The 22,102-nt window shown below is 37.6% G+C and overlaps 1 protein-coding gene and 1 non-coding gene across 3 annotated transcripts in view; one reads left to right on the top strand and one right to left on the bottom strand.

Moving 5' to 3' along the window:
• USP48 (ubiquitin specific peptidase 48) overlaps window positions 1-22,102 on the bottom strand; it is a 71,223-nt gene that overhangs the window by 22,186 nt on the left and 26,935 nt on the right. For both annotated transcript variants that reach the window (XM_007459210.1, XM_007459211.1), the window contains exons 9-15: window positions 15,706-15,885; window positions 12,484-12,612; window positions 11,645-11,794; window positions 7,976-8,173; window positions 6,949-7,063; window positions 5,890-6,020; window positions 3,110-3,181 (exon numbers count right to left, since the gene is read on the bottom strand). In XM_007459210.1, coding sequence (XP_007459272.1) covers window positions 3,110-3,181; window positions 5,890-6,020; window positions 6,949-7,063; window positions 7,976-8,173; window positions 11,645-11,794; window positions 12,484-12,612; window positions 15,706-15,885 — 975 coding nt within the window. The remainder of the gene's footprint in view (window positions 1-3,109; window positions 3,182-5,889; window positions 6,021-6,948; window positions 7,064-7,975; window positions 8,174-11,644; window positions 11,795-12,483; window positions 12,613-15,705; window positions 15,886-22,102) is intronic.
• Window positions 19,914-19,986, top strand: TRNAG-UCC (transfer RNA glycine (anticodon UCC)). The gene has a single exon. It is a non-coding gene; the product is annotated as a tRNA-Gly (tRNA).

Raw genomic sequence — 22,102 nt, 5'->3', positions numbered from 1 at the left:
GGCAGGAGAATGAAAGATCCTTATGGAGAAATCTGAGCAGTCCAACAAGGGATAATCAAAGTGAGAATTCTCCAGTGAAATGGCCCAGCCAGGACACCCAAACAGGGAAGCTGGCAGTCCCCTGCCCTCACACATGTGCATGGCTTCCACAGAACCCCCCGAGCAATAAATGAATTAGGACCTGCACAGGGTGAGGTGTCATGATGCTGTGGACAGAGATCTTAACAAGCTACCAAAAGTGGAAGGGACAAAAACTGCCTAAGAAGGGCTTTGGACAAATGGTACATTGAAAGATACAGTAAGTCCTTCAAATTTTCAAAGAAAAAGAATTTCAGACCATTATATAACTAGGGGAAACCTATGCATTAAGTGTGGTACCCTTTAGCAAACGACTCTCACCTCTCTGGGCCTCCATTTACTTACGCATCAGTACAATCGGTACACTAGTAATACTGACCTTTCAGGGCTGTTGTGTAGATTAAAGGAGTTAATATCTATACACTTAGAAAACTACTAGGCACAAGGTAAACATTTGATAAATGTCTATCATCTGTTTGCTATGATGACCATCACGACATCTCAGGAACAAGTTTTTTTTTTTGCGGTACGCGGGCCTCTCACTGTTGTGGCCTCTCCCGTTGCGGAGCACAGGCTCCGGACGCGCAGGCTCAGTGGCCATGGCTCACGGGCCCAGCCGCTCCGCGGCACGTGGGATCCTCCCGGACCAGGGCACAAACCCGTGTCCCCTGCATTGGCAGGCGGACTCTCAACCACTGCGCCACCAGGGAGGCCCCAGGAACAAGTTTTAATATAAACCTGAAGAGTGGGGTAGGTTTTAAGGGAAGTCCCGTGTCTTGTACCTGTGGACACGGTACACTGACAGGTGACGTCCACAAAAGCAAGAGTTGAGAACTATGCTTTTTAAATGCAAGATAACAAGGTACAGCAACAAAATGCCACTGAGCTGCAGATCAAGCTAGAAGATCTAAAAAACATAGCTCATATACAATTTCTGACAAGCTGAGGGGAGCAGCATAAGTCCTGAAATCACTTTCAGCTCTGCCATGCTTTCTAGTCAAAACTGTAAAACTAAAATGACAAGATGAGAGAGGTGGGCTGAGACCAAATGTCAGTGAACGAAGGAAGAAGACAGTCTGAGTTCTGGCATTGTTTCACTCTGCTAAGCAGCACCAAGCATGAAAACTTAGTATTTTACTACAGATTCCTCAACTCTCAAAATGGAGGCACTTATGCTATGTGCACATCTATGCTACAAATGTTTAAAAAAAAAAAATCCACATCCCAGGATGACCCTTCACCCCCACTTCCTAGTTGTGTAGCCAGTAAATGAGAATGCCACTCAGCTAGTGAAGTGCAGTGAGATTGTGTCCAGAAAGACAGGCACACAAATACAACTCAAGTGACAACTACTATCACTAGCATCACCAGGACTCTTCATAAAAAACCACTGGTGTGGGGACTTCCTTGGCGGTCCAGTGGTTAAGAGTCTGTACTTCCACTGCAAGGGGCGCAGGTTTGATCCCTGGTTGAGGAACTAAGATCCCGCATGCCGCACCGCACTGGTGTGAATGAGGGAAAGGGTGAGGCATCATGTATGGGTTCATAATGAGGCGATGAAGTAAGAACTAAAATAAGGAATTTATTGGGACCAACAAGAAGTCTGAGTATTAGGCCAGCCATAAAATAGAATGAAATAATGCCATCTGCAGCAACATGAACAGACCTAGAGATTATCATATTAAGTCAGAGAGACAAATACCATATCACTCATATATGGAATCTAAAAAAGAATTATACAAATGAACTTATTTACAAAACAGAAATAGACTCACCGACAGAAAACAAACTTATAGTTACCAAAGGGGATGGTGGAGGGGAATAAATTAGGAGTTTGGGATTAGCAGATATAAACTACTATATATAAAACAGACAAACAACAAGGACCTACTATATAGCACAGGGAACTACACTCAATATCTTATAATAACCTATAACGGAAAAGAATCTGAATAAGAATACATATATGTATAACAATCAATTTGCTGTACACATGAAACTACTACAACATAGTAATTAACTATACTTCAATTAAAAAAAAGAATTCTGAGTATCAGCAATACGTTAGCACAAAACAAGAAATACAAACGTGTTAACAGATTCATCACTGACATCCCAGCTTCTCTGGGTCCAATTTTTCTCAGGGTGGAGTTAGGAAAAAACAAAAAAGTGTGAGTGGAAGTAGAAGACTTTGAGAAGCAGACACCTTTTTGGCTTTCAGAGGGCTGACGGAATGGCAAACCATGTGTCATATATAAGGAGTCCCTCTCAAAACAAAGTTATTTCTAATGAGCACTCACTAGAACCAAATAAATACATAAACAAATATTCAGGATTAATAAGGATTAGGAAATTATTATTAAGAATATATAGTACACAGTAGCTAAGAAACTAAACCAGAAATAGCCCTAAGAAGAATATACAAATGCTGTTTTCTAAGTGTTCAAATTTGGACAAAGATACAGACACATAAATGGGAAATAAGCTCAGAAAACCCTTCAATGTGACAAGTGACAATAAGTTTCTTCACTAAAATATGGGGAGGGCTTCCCTGTTGGCGCAGTGGTTGAGAGTCTGCTTGCCGAGGCAGGGGACACGGGTTCATGCCCCGGTCCGGGAAGATCCCACATGCCGCGGAGCGGCTGGGCCCGTGAGCCATGGCCGCTGAGCCTGCACGTCTGGAGGCTGTGCTCCGCAACGGGAGAGGCCACAACAGTGAGAGGCCCGCGTACCACAAAAAAAAATAAATTAATTAAATAAAATAAAATATGGGGAAATTCTATTATTTTAAATTTTTTTTGCGAGAGAGGGAAATGAGTGAGAGGCATTGGCTTGAAAGTAGGCAGTAGAAGCTAACAGTTGAAAAGGGCAAGAGAATAGAAACATTAGCATCATGAACAGTTAGAAAACCAGTTGCCCTACCATGGCTGCCATATTAGGGCCTGAGCTCTTGAGTGTAAAATATTTAACAAAATATATATGATATGCTAAAGTAAGGCTAACAACAGAAGTTTTACATTATCTAGCTTACCATGTGGGCACAGAATGTCTTCATTAAAATTTAATTCTTCCTCCTCCTCTTTTCTTTCTTCCTTTGATTCATCTAATCAAAAGAAATACAGATAATAACTCTTCTTCTGTTGTATTTAAATTTCAAAGTAGCAAAGATACTACTCTACACAATTTCAAACACAGAAAACTTTAAAACATTTTAAAAATTAGACCCAAGTGATTCGGCACAGTCCTGCTAAGAAGTCTTTCATTTCTTTCCCTTAAAGGAAAGAAAAAATTTCTGAATGGCAGATTTGCTTTTTAAAGATTGGGGTTATGCAAGAAAATATGCATTTTTTTCAAACTGAAAAAGAGTTTACATATCCTTCCATCAATTCTAGTCAAGGTATTCAGAATACTGTGTCATAAACCAGGAAAATCATCTACATGTCATGTTACTTTCACCCATCAACTCTTTAGGGAAGAACAGAAAACTTCAGAAGGCTAATGAAATAAGGATTTAACATTTCATGTCAAACATATATAATTTTAAAAAAATTTAAAAAAAACATATATAATTAAAACTTTCCTTTTCCTATTAACAGTTCTCTTTCAACATCTGCTTTTCCTACTTGTCTACACTGTGACACTTGCCAGTTTGTACTTGTGTATACCAGTGAACAGGATCAAATAAAAGAAGTCCTAAGTAGCGGGATATTAGAATAGTTTATTCATGGATTTTCCAGGTTAAGCACATAACAGACTTTTAATACACTTAATATACATAAAGAATATTTACTAATCATTAAAAAGCTTAAGCAGAGAAATGGGCAAAGGAAAGACATGACCAGATAACTCTGTCTCCTGCCTGTTTCTGTGTCTCTCTCTCTCTGTCACATAATGTGAAAATTAGGCAAAGAAGTAGGTACAAGGACACATTTACTGAACCTGTGTTTACATACTAATCGTAAAAAACTGAAATAGGTTAAATAAATATATATTCATACAATGAAATGCAGCTGCTAAATTTTTAAAAACTGTTTTGGTAAAGGATGATGCACAACTGTGCCAATAACAAGCACCATTATAAAAAGCCACTATTTACAGTGATTATACCTGGTGGAAAGGCTTTCGGGTTTTACTCTGTTACTTCTACTCTGCTTCAAGCTTTTAAAATCTTTGAATGGAGGAAGGGGGAGAAGAGGAGCATTTTACTCTGAAAGCGACATGAAAAATATTTTTAAGCTAGGACATCAAGGCATTTTCCATTGTGGCATCCAACTTTCCTTAAAATGAAGGGTCACTGGAATCTAGAACATGACACAAATCAACCTATCTATGAAACAGAAAGAATCGGGGACATAGAGAACAGACTGGTGGTTGGGGTGGTGGTGGCGGCACGTGCTGGGACTTGGGGTGAGCAGATGCAAACTGGTATATACAGAACGGATGAACAAGAAGGTCCCGCTGCAGAGCACAGGGAACTATAGTCAATATCCTGGGATAAACCATAATGGAAGAGAATATATATATGTATAACTTAGTCACTTTGCTGTAATTAACACAACACTGTAAGTCAACTATACTTCAGTTTAAAAAAAAAAGGGCCACTGATATGTAAAGAGGCTTAAAAGAGCACAAAATATTTAATATACTGGGTCACATCACACTAAAAGTATGTTTTTAATCTTTCTTTTTAGTGAGGTGGTCGATGTACAATATTAAATGAGTTTCAGGTACACAACACAGTGATTCACAATTTGTAAAAGTTATATTCCGTATATAGCTATAATAATATATTGGCTATATTTAAAATATCTTTTTTAAATGATAGAATAAAATTGAAACAAATGTTAAGTTCATGAAGTACACAGTGCAACAAAATACTTTAGCCAAAAGAAAAAAATCACTTCAACTTTGAAAATGTTTAAAAAAAAAATCGGTTTAAAATTATTAGTGGCTCTGGTGTTTTTACATTCTCAAAAATAAAGCAGTGATATGGGAAGATCCACACCAAATAAAATGATACAAATGTTCAAATGCAGAAAATATAGAATATTTCAGTAAAAAGGTTAAGAATATTAAAATAATAAAATATATGTATATAAGTACTAATATCTGGAGATAATATTAAGTGAAATAATTGCTTATGGATTATTAATTGTATCTGAATTAGGAAACTGATCAAACTACTGATTTCTATTTTAAATCTAAAAGGTTTTAATGTTTTAATTTCCCATAATCTTATAAAATACTGATTACAAAACTGAATTGAGTGGTTGACTTACATTAATATAATTTCCTATTTAAAAGCATCGCTTCAGAAAACTCAGAAGAATTTATAAGTAAAAAGCTATTCAAAACATGCTTTTTCTCCTGGATGAAAAATGCAGAAGTTCAAGCACATTTAACTTGACGAAGTCAGCCTGTTGGCGTGGCTAATAATCTATAACCAAAATGTACTGAGCTAACAACATACTATGCAATTTGCAGCAGACTTGCCTTTCTTAAAAATTTTAGCTGGAGCAAAATTAAAAGTAATTTTGCTTGGGATTAACTACAGAGACCCTAAGCCCAAAGCAGGTCATAAGGAATGCCTTATGCCATAAGGAATGCCTCTCTTGAGCTGTTGAGCCCTTGCTCACTTTCAATAGCTTGTAAGTCTTTTTATTTGTTCTGAGACATTTTTGAGAGCTTTAGGCTTCAAAAAATTGTCTTAGAAATTACGTGGATGGGAATCAAAACTATTTTACTACAAACAAATGCTTACAATTTTGTCGTATGATTCACAACCATCTACATACAGGTTTTAAATATTACCTTTATTCAAGGTGTTGCCATTCATTTTCCCACTGCTTTGGTCTGCATCGCCATCTTGCTCATCCAGCTGTTCAAGAGCTAGCTGACGCCAACTCCGTAAGGAGGATTTCCCTACCCAAAATCCATCATTGCTGTGGAAGAGAGAGAGAAGGTAAAATCATGCAAGTAACATCTCCTAATGTCCTTCTCCCTTCTTTCCTTGTAAAGGCCACAACTAAACTGAATTAAAATGTTCAGCATTTGTTGCTGTGCACACAATTTTTTTTAACCTATTTCCTCATTTTGGCCATTGTTACTCCTCACTATTAAATTGCACGTATAGAAACTACTTTGCTTCCATCCTAAATCTTACCCTGCTCCTCCTAACCCTCATTTAAATTTATGCCAATCACACCAAACAACTGGCCACTTTCCTTCACTTGATTACTACTCAAAACTGCATATAGCTGACCCTTCAAATGCACATATAGGCACTCACATATATATATATACATAAACACATTTAGGGGACTTCAGGAGGCTGTTCGTGGAATGACCCAAAACAGTGAACTGGATTGATATTTCTTTGGGAAATATACAATTTAAATTAAACCCAAACATCATAAATGCCACCTGAGTCCAGAGGTGCTCTACAGAGTGCGGCTCAACAAACTCCAAGAAGCCTGGATGTTCCTGACAAGGATGCACCACTGGGTACCCCTGGTTAACAAACTTACTTCAGCCTCTCTAAAGGGGACACCCCAGGCCTGCTAGAATGGTTTTCCAACGTCAGTATTCCACAATTATATGTCAGAACACAGGCGAGCACCTTGCCTTAGCTTGTTTAGGCCTCAGATGCACATCTCTGCTTCAACCTTTCTAATGGATGGAATATAGCCACAGGAGCTGTGCCTCAGCTCTCCTTATCTTTGCCACAGCAGCAATCACCAGAAAATTTACTCTGCTGTGGCCAACCACTCATCACCCTTCTTTCTTCCAAAGATCCCAAGTCCCTATTATCCACAAATAATAAGCTACTTGGTTTTTTAGTTTATCAAACAATATACACTGTGAACATACCCCTTTACTGTTGCTTTGAGCAGATTATTTACAGTTTTATAATCTTCATTTAGTTGGTTCTTCAGACGCAACACACGACAACGTTCTACTACACATTCCTTACACAGGGCTTTCACTGAGACAGAGAAAATGAAAGGGAATAGTGTATTCACATACAGATTTCCTGTTAAGAAAATGTTTTCAGCACTTCATAAAACAATGAAGAATTTTAACCCAAAGTCACCAATTTTCACAATATAGCAAATTGGTATATGTCCTAAATTATTTTGGCAACATAAATATCAAGACAGCAATAGTGTTATCCTGCATGAAGAAAGAACTATAGGATATAAAATGTTATAATATGCTATAACTATGCCAGAAAGTACATTTTACAAGATTTAGATGCAAATTTTGCAAGACCACCATCAAATGATGGAGGCTGTAAAGGAGGGGAGGGTAATCAATATATCTGACAACTATAAATGTAATGTTAATTCTTTAAGACCTTCCTGTGGGTATCAACCAGACCAATACTCTGAAGAATACTGTACAAAATAACAAAACACTACTAGATGGCTTTCTCAAATGTATCCTATTTTGTCTGTCTTGTGAGAAAAAACACAACAAAACTGAATAAGCACTTTCTTTTCTAACATTATAAATATACTGTGTATGACGCTGCTTAATTTATACTTGACTTAGCAAATCTTTTTTTTTTTTTTGCGGTACGCGGGCCTCTCACTGCTGTGGCCTTTCCCGTTGCGGAGCACAGGCTCCGGACGCGTAGGCTCAGCGGCCATGGCTCATGGGCCCAGCCGCTCCACGGCACGTGGGATCCTCCAGGACCGGGTCACGAACCCGTGTCCACTGCATCGGCAGGCGGACTCTCAACCACTGCGCCACCAGGGAAGCCCTAGCAAATCATTTTTGCAAATTGCAAGGAATATGAGGTCTAAGCACAGTCTGGGTCAAATGATCATAAAGATCATATAATGCAGACTTATTGCATTACTCTTTTTTAAGCAGATAAGACATCTCGAATTACCAGTTAGTCTTGGTCCTCCTCCGTATCTACTATAGAAAATGTCTGCCGCATATTCAGATATTCTCTTCATAATCGATATTTTATCAGGATGAAGCTTGTCGTGGGAACACAGGCAAGCGTGATTATCAATAGGCTTGGTGGGTGTCGATTCATCCAACCACTTCTGCAGCCACTCAAGAGAGACAAATTCATAGGGCTCTGAGGAAGAAAGCAAAGGAAACAGCCTATGTATTTTTACAGCTTTTTGACTAAGCGATACATTCATTTTCCTCAAGACAAGGCAAACTCTTTCCAAAGTTAGCAGAATCAGAAGAATCATTGTTCAGGGAAGACGTTTCATGAGCACAGCACAAAGCTCCGTTTAACTAGCACTCATCTGAGTTCAAGGAGCTGCGCACGGGAGGGACGAGTCTGCACGGTGCCCTGTAAGATCGGCTGGTATTATTAACCACATTCTACAAAAGAGGTTTCCACAGAGAGAAGTGTCTTGCTTGATAGCACAGCAGAGCTCTGATCAGGACACTTGGTGACTACAAGCCACACTCCAGGCCAGCTCGCAAATCACATAACCTCACCCCCATAACAATTTTCATAAACACTTGTCATCGATGTGTGATAATACAACTGAAAGTTAAAATGAGAAGTCTGACTAGGTTCTAAGTTAAAAATTAACCTCATCAGCTATAACCGCACTCTCACAAGGCCGTTTAAACCACTGAATTTTTCTTCACCCAAGATGATACAGATGTTGATTAAAAGGTAGTTGATTTCCCCATCCAAATCCATATCACAATCAATTCGTTACATTATTATGTATTTCAAGAAATTAAGCTATTTTAAGCAACTTCTAGGATGAAGTGCACTGGAATCGAATATTATCAATTCTGAAGTTGCAAAAATTAAAAGATACAACCAAACACCTCAGAATGTGTTTTAATTTGGGAAAACAGAGCCCCAGAGTTCCGTAAAAGCCAAAATTAAAGATAAAGGGCCAGCTTTGATTACTTACAAAGATCTCCAGTGAGTCCCAGCATAAAACATAGAAGAAAACATACAGAGGTTGAATTTATATATTTGTATTATGACACTACTTCTGATGAGATCTGAGGGATAGATAGACAATTCAACTCAAAGCCCATTTTGACCACTTTTACACTTCCCTGAGATTTACAAGTCTAAAAACTAACTTCCATTTTAAGTTTAGCATAAAACATTTCAATTTTTACAAAAACAAAAGCCAGAACTGTTGGATCCCTTATTTGTGCTAAAACTGTACATCATAAACTGAGAGACTCCTAACTGACTGGGCAGCTCGGATGCAACTGCAGAGGAAGAGCTCGTGACTACAAGTAGAGACCAAGTTCTGCCACCAAGAAACTGAACTTGAGCAAGTCACTTGAACTCTCTATGCTTCAGATCTTTTATTTGTAAAATGAAGGTAATAATACCTGCCTTCTACCTACCTCACAGGGATGCTGTTGAATGTAAAAGATAGGATATGTGAAGCATTTTGAGCTTTTATGGAAGAAAAGAGATATAGAAAAGTTAATCATATATTCACACACTATATAAATGTGGAGTAAGATTCAGCATAGGTTAACATGGTTGTGGCATTTTACAATGTATAATGGTATGGAATGATCCCTATCCCAGAGAGCAAAATACAAGTCTTAGCATATCTATTCTTTTCCCAAGGAGAGTCCCATAGGTTAAAACTTTTAGTAATCTCAAGGCTATTGATGTAAGATATGAAGATTAGAAAAATCTTGCAAGAGTTGTAGCAATTTTTACCAAAGGCTTCCCTAACAATCGGGGTCTAGCACAAGTCTCAATAATTAAAGTAGATTCTGCTTGCGGAAGGTTTTTACACTACAGATGTTTCTGCACTAGAGAGAGACGCCTGGCAGGTTCTCACAGACGTTCTCCATTATTGTGATGCCAAAGGCATGGAGAATCAACTAACAAACAGGAGTAAGAACTCTATTAAGTTGGGATAACAAACTGTATAAAAATCTCAGCATCTGACGAAGCGGGAAAGCAAGTGTTAAAATATTTACCAAAGGGAAAGGTATACTATGGTTCAAACTTATTTATATATAGTTTTAAATGCCTGGATTTTGAATAGGAATTTGTTTTGGAAAGTTATAAAGTCTAGAAAGATCATGGCATCAAAAATATTTGAAACAACTTACCTAAAGATAATTTAGGATTATTTAGAGATAACTTAAATAAAAAGGGCCCAAAGGGTTCAGGTTCCCAGTGAGGTTTATATTTTAGGATAAATGACCCTTCTTTTAATATGTTCACAAAGATAAGATTTAGAAAAAACATAAGACTTTGATTGGCAGCACAAAACCATGGTCAGTAGCTTTGAGATCTGACAATATTTTAGGAAAACATGGACTTACTATCATATAAGGTTACTATAAATGGGAAAAAATTATAAAGCTCATAATTGGTAAGAGTATTGATAACATGTATACATATTCGAAGAACACAAGCACTGGTTCTTATAGACGGAATGAAAACAGGCAAGAGGGCACAGTGTAAACTTGACACATAACATCCTCGGACCATACAATTTTAAAGAGTGATTCTCTTTAGTTTATAGACCCAGTAAGTTGCTTTCTTCTGTCCAGTGAATACAGGAAACCATGAATAAGGTTCAGAAAACAAATTTCTAGGTACCAACTCCTTTGCATAAATTTAGAGATTTGAATTACATGTTCATTTCCAAATTGTTTCCAATAAAACTGAGATCAGTCTAATTATTTAGGATAATCCCAACCCTTGAAGCAGAGTAACAGGTTACAAAGAAAGGTCAGAATCAAATTAAGGTATAGTTTAGACAGAACTTTTGAGAGATATTCTTACAGATGTAGCAATTTATATTCATCTTTTGCTTAAAGTAATACCAGTAATGGAAAACTGAGATATCAAAAAGACAAAACCACAAGTACAATTATGCTTGAGTATTTATTTTCTAAAATTAGTAAAACTGCCTCTTTTTAAAGTAGGAGTTGGGTATGGGGAATTGCCTATGAAATGACAGAAAACATTATTACAAATGGCATACCAGCCTTAAGGAGTTGAGGTTTCCTTTTTGAGGCGTTAGATAAACTTGAATAAACAAACACAGTAAAGGAATGAGCTGGACTGTGTGGGATAATTCTTAAGAAATTAGGGGTCAGCAGAAAGCTTTCCTATTCTTAGAATATTTGATACTAAATTTCAAAATAGTCTAACAATATCATAAAAATGGTACTCATATAAAAGAATGCCTGTTAATACTACTAGGGCACAAAGTACACAAGGAAATAGACTAGGCAAGTTGCTTCCATAGTAGCCCAATCAGATTTTTCTTTTAAAAACAAGTTAATGTCTCACAAATTAGAAATATCTACAAGAGTTATATATGCAGAGCGCTGACCTAAACCTCATAATTTATTAAGAGCTTCCCATTTTTAAAAGTACACGATAATGAAAACTATACGGAATGCTACACATTAAGTTACTGTTGGTTTACATAGTAATTGTATAGTGCACAAGCTGGTATTAATGGGTTATAAATAAGAAAGGGCAGGGGAAAGCTTGTTCATACACATTTGTGAACATAAAAGAAACAAGGCACTTAATGGCAACAGTGCTGTCCCAGAATATCTTACAGACCAGCTCCAGCAGGTAACCTTTGGTACAGCTCCTTAACTTCTTCATGCTTTGCTTTTCCTTTATCCACACTTTGCTTACGCATCTCGGCCATTTCAATACACCACTCCTCAAATTTGGAATTATCCCGATCTACCAGCTCTTGAAGAAAGGCTATTCAGAACAGAAAGACACAAAAACCTTTATCCTGTTTTTCAAAGACAAAGAACCGTGCTGATTTGTAAATTACAACAAATACTGGCTAAGATTTTGGTGGCAAAATCCTACTATGGTCTCCCTACAACCTGCAGGCAGAAGTAAAACTGAAGACAGCCCCTGGAATAATACCAGGGGGTTCCCCTACCCGATTCTGCATGACATCATCAGCCAACTGGAAGCATCAAATGGGTCAGAAACACCATTCAAAACACATGGTGCCACAGACAGAGCACAGCACAGTATTAGGTAAAATGACAACTGACGACTGCCTTCAGCCAAGCAGCAGCTCTTCCTTTTTTATATTAAATCTAGAAAATTTATAACTGGCTAAAACCCAAAAACTGCTTTACAAACTGAACAAAACAGTACCAAATTGCTCTTTAAATTCATCTTTATAATCCATAGGAATTTTTTTTAATTGCTTTTGCTTTTCTTTAGGGGCAGTCAGTGGTATAGTTCTGTTAAAGCCTCCTTTATCATAAAAACTCACCACTTTAAAGCAAATCTGTGATTATATACACTTTCACCATTTACCATACGCAACCAACCTACCATAATAGATAAAAGCAATCCGTTCTCATCATTGACCTTTGAGCATGGTATTCTAAAATATTTGCCTTATGTAATCCTGGAAAATTGCTCACCTGGTACCTGAATAGTCGTGTTGGGTTTTTCTTGAGCTTGTAGTCTATAAACCAACATGTATGCATTTCGAGAGCAGTGAGTTCCTTTGCCACACTTGGGTTTACGTGTCTGGGATTTAGAAGGTTCTGCTGAGGTAAGAGAAATCAAAAGATGACTAAATTAGAATGCCTAGAGTTTATTCATTCTTTTGCAGGGGAGGGGAAGGGGGAGGGTCATGGAAAACAATTCCTAAAATATGAACTCAAGATACATTAAAAGGCAACACAAATTTAGCAGGCTGGACAAATTTTATAATGTTTAAACAAGTTACTAACCCACGTTGCCTGTCATATTCCATTTTTAAAAGCTGAAAAGAAAAGTATTTTTCACAACGACAAACCTGAACCAGGAAAAAAAAACAAAAACCCCACAAACTATTATGAGTTTACTTTACTGTTGATCTTAAATTACAAAAATAAATCCAGACTTAATTGTGCAAAGAAATAAAATGGAATAGTCCTGAAAAAAATGAAATAAAATGCTACGATTAGCCACTAATCTCTATAAATTCAGAAGCAAGTGGAAAACATTAGTGTTTCCACGGCACATATATCACATGAAAATGATCTTCAAATTGACTCTGATTATCCCAGGATAACCTTCCAACGGGTAGGAGGTCATGGATAGTTCTGAGGAAATCAATTACCAGATCCTCAATTGACAATGTATTCTTCTAAAATTGTTCAGGTTTCACTGATGGTTTCCACCTCTCCTTTCAGTCATCTGCCTCCCCACCTTACAAAAGAAAGATATGACCTCTTACCTGTGACAAAAAAAGTCTTATCTCACCAAAAGATATGTTTACAGTAAAATTTTGCTGTTCAATTTTTAAAAATTTCTAACACACTTACATTGGTTTGATCAATTATATAGTTTTATTTTAAAAAAAAAAAGAACACTCAATCCAGAAGTACTTTCTAACTATTCAGAGCTTTATAGCTACAGAAAACTTAGTATATTCCATTAGAATGAAATTATATAGGGTCAGTGTAATGGAAACATTAGTATAGGAGAAAAAGGAAACAAACAAACAAAAATCCTGTCATAAAAAAAGATCAGTTCATTTAAACTCTGAAAAGGATGACATGGATGTATGCAATCTATATGTTATGTAATTTCATTTGGATACAACAGTAATGCTGCAGTTTAAGTTTCAATATTTATAATTTGTCAGAAGTTACATTATTTGAAGCTATTTAAATTTACAATGAAAAATGTTGGATTTTAAAATGTGCAATGAAATACAAAAGTTGTTCAATATTCTTATAGGGACTACAGGAGCAAGTAAGTTTGAAGACGACAGTCATAGGGAATTAAAACTCTCAGGAGCATGTATACAAAGAAAAGACGTTGGTCATTCCTAACTAAAAAGTTAAGATTTAAGATGTTCACTGGGCTTCCCTGGTGGCGCAGTGGTTGAGAATGTGCCTGCCAATGCAGGGGACACGGGTTCGAGCCCCGGTCTGGGAAGATCCCACATGCTGCGGAGCAACTAGCCCCGTGAGCCACAATTACTGAGCCTGCGCGTCTGGATCCTGTGCTCTGCAACAAGAGGCCGCGATAGTGAGAGGCCCGCGCACTGCGATGAGGAGTAGCCCCCACTTGCCGCAATTAGAGAAAGCCCACGCACTTAAAAGAAGACCCAGCACAGCAAAAATAAATAAATATTTAAAAAATTTTTTTAAAAAGGGAAAAACTCAAAAAAAAAATGTTCATTAATTTGTATAAGATGGAATATAAAATGATTCATAGAAGTTCACAAGAGAATACAGTAATGACTGACTAATGGAATTTAATGAATAAGTATTTTCTATTTTTGATAGAATAGATAAAAGGAGAAATGTAAGCTGCATATAATGAGAGGTATTAAAACATTGGAATGGGGGCTTCCCTGGTGGCACAGTGGTTGAGAGTCCGCCTGCCGATGCAAGGGACACGGCTTCGTGCCCCAGTCCGGGAAGATCCCACATGCCACGGAGCGGCTGGGTCCCTGAGCCATGGCCGCTGAGCCGGCGCGCCCGGAGCCTGTGCTCCGCAACGGGAGATGCCACAACAGTGAGACGCCCATGTACCGCAAAAAAAAAAAAAAAAAATTGGAATGGGATCCTCATACGTGTAGAGTCTCTTTCTATTGAACTGTTTTAAAATTTAGGACTACCTATATGTAGAAGACAGGAGAGCCTTAATAATGCTTTTAATCCTACAATTTTCTCACTGTAATGAAACAGATCAAATAAACCTCAGTAAAGAACAGTCAAATAAAGCCGAATTTTAATTATTCACAATTTAAAACTACATGTCAATTTGGTTCCTAGTAAGAATATCACGATAAGAAAATATATAAGCAAATGTTAAGAGCCTAAGTATTACTTAGGGCAAGTGGGAGCAAGATTGCTACAAGTCTAAAATGTGATTTAAAATCAGAAAATACTTCTAGCATCAAGCCTGGGTTGAGCGCTACTCAGAGCAGGCAAACCCAGCACACCTCCCACTTTCTCTTTTCAAGCTTTACTGAGGTATAATTGATGAATAAAAATGGTATACATAGGGCTTCCCTGGTGGTGCAGTGGTTGAGAGTCCGCCTGCCGATGCAGGGGACACGGGTTCGTGCCCCGGTCCGGGAAGATCCCACGTGCCGCGGAGCGGCTGGGCCCGTGAGCCATGGCTACTGAGCCTGCGCGTGCTCCACAACGGGAGAGGCCACGGCAGTGAGAGGCCCGCGAACCACAAAAAAAAAAAAAAGATACTTAACAGAGAGGGGCAGACATTGCTCAGGGAACAAAGTTCCCCTGCTATACTTATTTCCCCAAAATAAATGTCCTGACCCAGAGAAAAAGACTACAAATCCTACTATATTACATCTACTACTCATAATTTTTAGCTTAATACTCACCATCCTCTTCCCTAGCTGCCCACAATTAACCTGTTAATTGAAAATTAAATTTGTGCCTTCAAACTGTACTGAAAACATGATATTATGGAAACCATCTCTGGAGCAAAATCATTCTTAAAAAAAATTCAAGCATTGCTATAACACATGTTCAGAGATTTCATGTGTTTAAGAAATGCAAATAGCCTTGATAGTCCATAACAATCTTGGGCCATAATAATTTATCACAAACATTTCTGGTAAAAAAAAAAAATTATATTTTAAAAGGGCACTCACAACTTAAAGGTTTTACCTAGATCTTCCTCAATCCCTAGTTGTAATTTCTTCCCCTCCATCTTTTCTATGTCTTCGTCATTAAACTTATACCATTCACCAGACTGTGGATCTTTCACATGGGCAATGTAGTGACCGGAATAAGCACTCACTCCTCTGTGTATGAGGACTGCACTGAGTTCATACACATAGGACCCACCTAGGGAAGGAGAAAGGGGAAAAATGAAAGAAATTTTGGATAACATTATTTCTTCTTATATCCTGAGCCTGAATTGTAATGATTACAATTCTTTATGCATCTGACAGAGTTCAAAATATGTCACCTAAGATTTAAAGAATTTAGTCTCATAAAATAAAGTAGCAGACACTGTTTTAAGCATCTCACTGTATCAACTCTCCATTCCCTCTGCAAAATATACAGGTGGAAAGCTACGGCATTCAGGGCACTCAGGGTTACGAAGCTATTCTGAAGTATACTTTCCCTTCTGCATTAACAGGCTGAGCCACATGCTTACCAAGAATCAGTTGTTCATATTTTCCAACTTATTATAAAAATTAACTACACACAAACTAATAAGATTTGAGTACAAAACTAAAAAGCTATTGTTTCTAGAAAAAAGAAAAATGTTTTTTTAAAAATTAGAGATAAGTCATTAAGGAAAATTGCTTTCAAAATAGGTGTAGACAAGGGAATTCACTGGTGGTCCAGTGGTTAGCACTCAGTGCTTTCAATGCCAATGACGTGGGTTTGATCCCTGTCAGGGAACTAAGATCCCACAAGCCTCGTGGCAGGGCCAAAAGAGGGAGAGATAAAAATCGGTGTAGACAAGACAAATAGAAAACACAGAGAAAGAAACAATAAAAATCTAGACTGGGTTCTGCACTCAGATTTCTTTATGAGTAATTTTACTTATTAACTATTCCACTTTAAATAAACAAAATCGGGGCTTCCCTGGTGGCGCAGTGGTTGGGAGTCTGCCTGCCAATGCAGGGGACATGGGTTCGATCCCTGCTGCGGGAAGACCCCACATCCTGCGGAGCAATGAAGCCTGTGCGCCACAACTACTGAGCCTGTGATCTAGAGCCCGCGAGCCACAACTACTGAGCCCGCGTGCCACAACTACTGAAGCCCGTGTGCCTAGAGCCCGTGCTCCTCAACAAGAGAAGCCACCGCAATGAGAGGCCTGTGCAACTCAACGAGGAGTAGCCCCCGCCTGCAGCAACTAGAGAAAGTCCGCACGCAGCAACAGGGACCCAACGCAGCCAAAAATAATAATAAATAAAATAAATTAATTAAAATAAATAAACAAAACCTACATATCACAGCCTATCTACTATGCACATGGTTTATGCAAGAAGAGAAGGCTTTATCCATAAATCAAAATATCAGCAAATGAACGAACATTTATGTTTTAAGACAAAATATTTTTAAGTTTGAAAAAAATCTTTTAAACATTCTAAACTTAAACTAATTATAGGGAGGAAACTGTACTTAAAGCAATCACTGCTACTACACATTTTATTAATAAAAATTAGAAAACAAATTCATCAGCAATCCTACAACAGACATAACCACTATTAATACTGAAACTTATAGATTTTTTTCGAACAAATATATCATTAACATCCTTCCACATCATTAAATATTCTTCTGAAAATTATTTATAGTGACTATATACAAGTACATTATATTGAACCACACCCTCATTGCTGGACATTTAAACTGGTAGCATTTTATGGCCACTAAATAATTACCTTTGTCATAAAAATCTTTGCACACATATCTTTGATTCATCACTGTAATTTCCTTAAAACTGCAAGAAGTCAGTCATAAAGGTATAGCCAGTCACTCATTCAACAAATAACAAACATCCTAGACACTGTTTTAGGCACAGAGAATACAGCAGTTGACTGAAATGACAAAGTCCTGCATTCTTTTAGCTCAGTGGGGGGACTCGGTAATGCAGATTAATACCTGAAGCAAAGCCCATCTAACCCACCCCAGCTGAAAATAAATTTAAAATACTAAGATAAAAATACTTTAAAATCTTTTAAGATGCAATGATCATCTGGCAACAAATGAAGAGTTCTCAGAAGCCAGATACTATGTGAAGGCAGGAAGCTAGGGAGGTTAAGGAAAATGAAACCAATTTCCTCCTGAGAGTATTAGGCGAAACTTTATCAACTTCAACTGTTTTCTTCACATTTAAGAGGTCTGTGGGACCAAAGCTAAGATCCTTAAAAGATGAGGAGTCTAGAAGAGGACTCACATCGTGAAACTAGGGTTATTCAGTTTAAGAAATAAGGAGAAATGAACCTACCCTGCAGAGGAAATACTAGGAAAAAATTATCTGCCTTATACTTTGACTCTTAGGGTGAGGAAAAAAACAAATAACTGTGCAAGTTTTTAAAAATCTAGCCCTCATGAATATTTCAACCAAGAATTCATACTACCTAGGAAGACAGAAAAACCTCAAGCCAAGAGTATAGTTTGATGTGGTCCTAGAATGAGTGACAGTGCTAAGGAATATGAATTCAGTCCAACATACACATAAACACACACAAACACAACACAACACAACACAAAACACAAAGGACACAAGTCACTATAACTGAGAGAGGCAGGAAACAACAGGTAAATAACCCATGAAGTTTTTCATCTCAGTTACTGGAAAAAGTAAAAATAAGTAGAAAGTTATGTTTAAAGAAATAAATGATAGAATAAAAACTAAAAGGAATAAGAGATTATAAAAAATGAAAGTAAGATGTGATACAGAACCAAATCAAGCTTCTAGAAATGAAAATTACAATAACTGAAAGTCAAAACTCTATACAAGTTTTAACAGCACGATAAGGTTTGCCTAAATAGAGAATCATTAAAGTAGAAGGTAGACCTGAAAAAAGTTATGTAGAATGCAGGACAAAGCAAGAGTTAGGAGACATGGATGGCAAAGTTAAAATCTTAATACATGACTAATGTAATTCCAGAAGGAGAGATGAAAGAATGGAAAAGAGAAAAAAATTTAAGACATAATGGTTGAGAAATTTATCCTTTAGGGAGGATAAATACACTAAAATTCAACCCAAACAGGTCACAGTGGCACTGCAAAACACCAAAACAAAAACAAACAAACAAAAAAAAGATCTTCAAAATCAGACAAAATAAAACAGGTCACCTATAAAGAAACAAGAATTAAACCACAACCAACTTTACAACAGCAACAAAGGAAGCCCTAAGACAACAGAATCTCTAATTGTACTGAGTGAAAATAACTGTCAATCCTTAGAGTAAATTTCACAAGAAATAGATACTTCCAGACAGTATGCTGAAAATAACTTGATACCAACAGACCCTTACTAAAGGCATTTTTACAAACTTAATTCAAGTGTTCCAGATGGAAGGTCTATTAAAGAAGAATATTAAAAGGAATGATAAACAAAGGAGGTAGGTAAGCTAACACCAATAGTTCTACAAATAAGGCATCGTGTGTGTGTGTGTGTGTGTGTGTGTGTGTGTGTGTGTGTGTGTGTGTGTGTGTGTGTGGCAGCTGTGGCCACACCAAGCAGCTTGCAGGAGCTTACTTCCCCAACTAGGGATCGAACCCAGGGCCCTGGCATGGGATTCCCCTTATCACTTTTTTTTTTTTAAGGTAGAACTAAAACACATATGAAAACAATAAACAACTTAGGAGAATATCGATTTCCTAGTGGTTTGAGGTCCTTGTACTGTTTTTAGAGGGTAAAGTTGTTAACTCTAAGAGTTAGGTATGTTATAATTTCCAGGTTAATCACTGAAAGAACAAAATAGTAATAGCAAACAGCCCAGCCCAGGTTGTATCCACCAGGTGGGTGCTTCCACACTCCACGTTTCAGGGCTTACCTAGACTCACCTAACCACTCTTCTTTCTACTACACTGCACTCTCCCAATCACTTCATGGAAAAGGTGAACGAGAAACAACCTCTCCACTCCCAACCTCAGGGAAACTAAAAACTTAACCCTGAGCAGAACAACAGGAAGAGAATGGGGGGAAATGTCATGGTGTTAAATTGGCCGGGTTCTTATAGCGTGAGTGAGCAAGGGAACCTCAAGCAGTGAACTTGATCTGTGACGATACCTAACTAGTAGGGACCCCAGGTGCCTGGCAGAAAGAAACCTGAGGTCTCTCTAAAGGAGGTGGCTTCATCCCAGCCCTAAGTGAATCCCCATAAAAAATTTTCCAGGGACTTCCCTGGTGGTCCAGTGGTTAAGACTCTGCACTTCCACTGCAGGGGGTGCAGGTTCGATCCCTGGTGAGGGAACAAGATCCCACATGCCATGCAGTGCAGCAAAAATAAAAAATAAAAATAAAATAAAAATTTTCCAGAGATAACCAGGTACGGAAGACATGGCAATATCAAAATAACCAAATCAGACAGCAAAAATAAACCTGAATAATATTCCACCAATATCAGTCATGGATTATAGAAACTGGGCTTTCTATGTTTAGAGAAATGAGAAACTTGAAAATATATGCAAGTGACAGGAAACTATAAAAAGTGATGTAAATTTGAATTAGAGGAATTAGAAGTATAAATAGATGAACTGATCCAGTTAAAAGATCAAAACTGTCAGATTGGATTTTCTCATATAAATTTGAAATTCTCCAAAATAAAAAGGTTAAGAAGACAGACAGCCATACCTGTGGTGTTTTTCTCCAGGGATCAATGGCCCAGATGAAGGAGCAGAGGAGGCAGATTAAGATTTAATGATGGGTTAGATTTCACCTGGCTATATCCCAGGAGGCAAAAGGGTAAACTAAACTAATGTTTAGGGGTACAAGCTTACACGATAAAATGCTAAAGCAAAAAGATAAAAAAGTGATTGCCATATAAGTCAGATTACTGGCTATATTTCAGGAGGAAGGAGATTGCAACTGGGCGGGGCACATAGGAATCCTTGGAGTATTGGGAATGTTTTTTCTTGACCTGGGTGGTAATCATGAAGACATTCACTTTGTGATAATTCTCTGAGCCATACATTTTTGTATTTTAACTTCGATGAATGTGTTACATTTTATAATTTTAAGAAGAGGAGGAAAAATAGGATGGAATAAGATGTATGAAATTTAAACTATGGAAGAAAAAGGTAACTATGACCCTCAGAAGGACTGAGGCAGAGTGAAAGACAAAATCACTGAAGGAGAGAAGTTGTTAATGAGGTCAGCTGAAGACTGTCTACAACAGTGGTACTTAGTAGTATTCCCTAAATTATTAATGAAGACAATAAACCACAGAAGTATTAGCAGTAACTGTGACTCTACTACCAATAGATATCACGGTTTTCATTATCACGTTACCATTGTTGCAGATAACCGGATTTTATACTATCAATTTACTGTACTCATCAACTTAAGAATTACAGTGGTTTTGACCACTGGAACCTGTTCTTTGGTTTGCACTTATATTACTGTATTACAAATTTGTCTCAGTATTTTGATAACTACATTTAAATGTAATTGGTTTCTGGGACTTCCCTGGCAGTCCAGTGGTTAAGACTTCGCCTTCCAATGCAGGGGGTGCGGGTGCGGGTTCAATCCTTGGTGGAGAGCTAAGACCCCACGTGCCTCGTGGCCAAGGAATCAAAACATAAAACAGAAGCAATATTGTAACAAATTCAATAAAGACTTCAAAAATGATCCACATCAACAAAAATCTTTAAATGTAGTTGGTTTCTTCTAAAATTCTATGAATCTTATTCAGACTCTTAAAATGGTCTACAGGGATATTAAAATCCCCAAGAAATATGGCAGGAGTTAGAGGGTAAGCTGCTAAATGTTCAAGGTATGAGAATCCCTCTGTCTACATATCTCCGTGTATCTGTAGGGTTCACTATTTAAAGAAGCAAATGAATTCTCCTTTATTAGATCTATCTTTTCCACTTTGTGTGGATATGTGTGTGTAAACATACATGAATAAGAATTTAGGAAAATATAAATACTGGTTATCTGGGTGATAGAATTACAAGTGGCTCTTATATTTATAACTCTTCTTTATGCTTTATGAATTTTCCTAATTATCTAGAATGAACCCTGTGCAATTATAACAAGTTAATTTGTTTCCAGTATTCTACCTATATGAGGTAATACATTTGTATAACAAACATTACAAAAGAGTGTGAACAGGTCTATAACTACAAACTACTGAATTAATTTTACCAGTCACAGTAACAATTCTAAAATAAGAATTTTTATTTCTCTAATTAAAAATTACTTAGTAGGGCTTCCCTGGTGGCGCAGTGGTTGAGAGTCTGCCTGCCGATGCAGGGGACGCGGGTTCGTGCCCCGGCCTGGGAAGATCCCACATGCCGCGGAGCGGCTGGGCCCGTGACCCATGGCCGCTGAGCCTGCGCTCCGCAACGGGAGAGGCCACAATGGTG

The sequence above is a fragment of the Lipotes vexillifer genome, unplaced genomic scaffold (assembly GCF_000442215.2).
Source record: "Lipotes vexillifer unplaced genomic scaffold, Lipotes_vexillifer_v1.1 scaffold496, whole genome shotgun sequence".
Classification (NCBI taxonomy): Eukaryota; Metazoa; Chordata; class Mammalia; order Artiodactyla; family Lipotidae; genus Lipotes; species Lipotes vexillifer.
The sequence above is the reverse complement of the archived record's forward strand: the minus strand, read 5'-3'. Positions and strand labels throughout refer to the sequence as shown.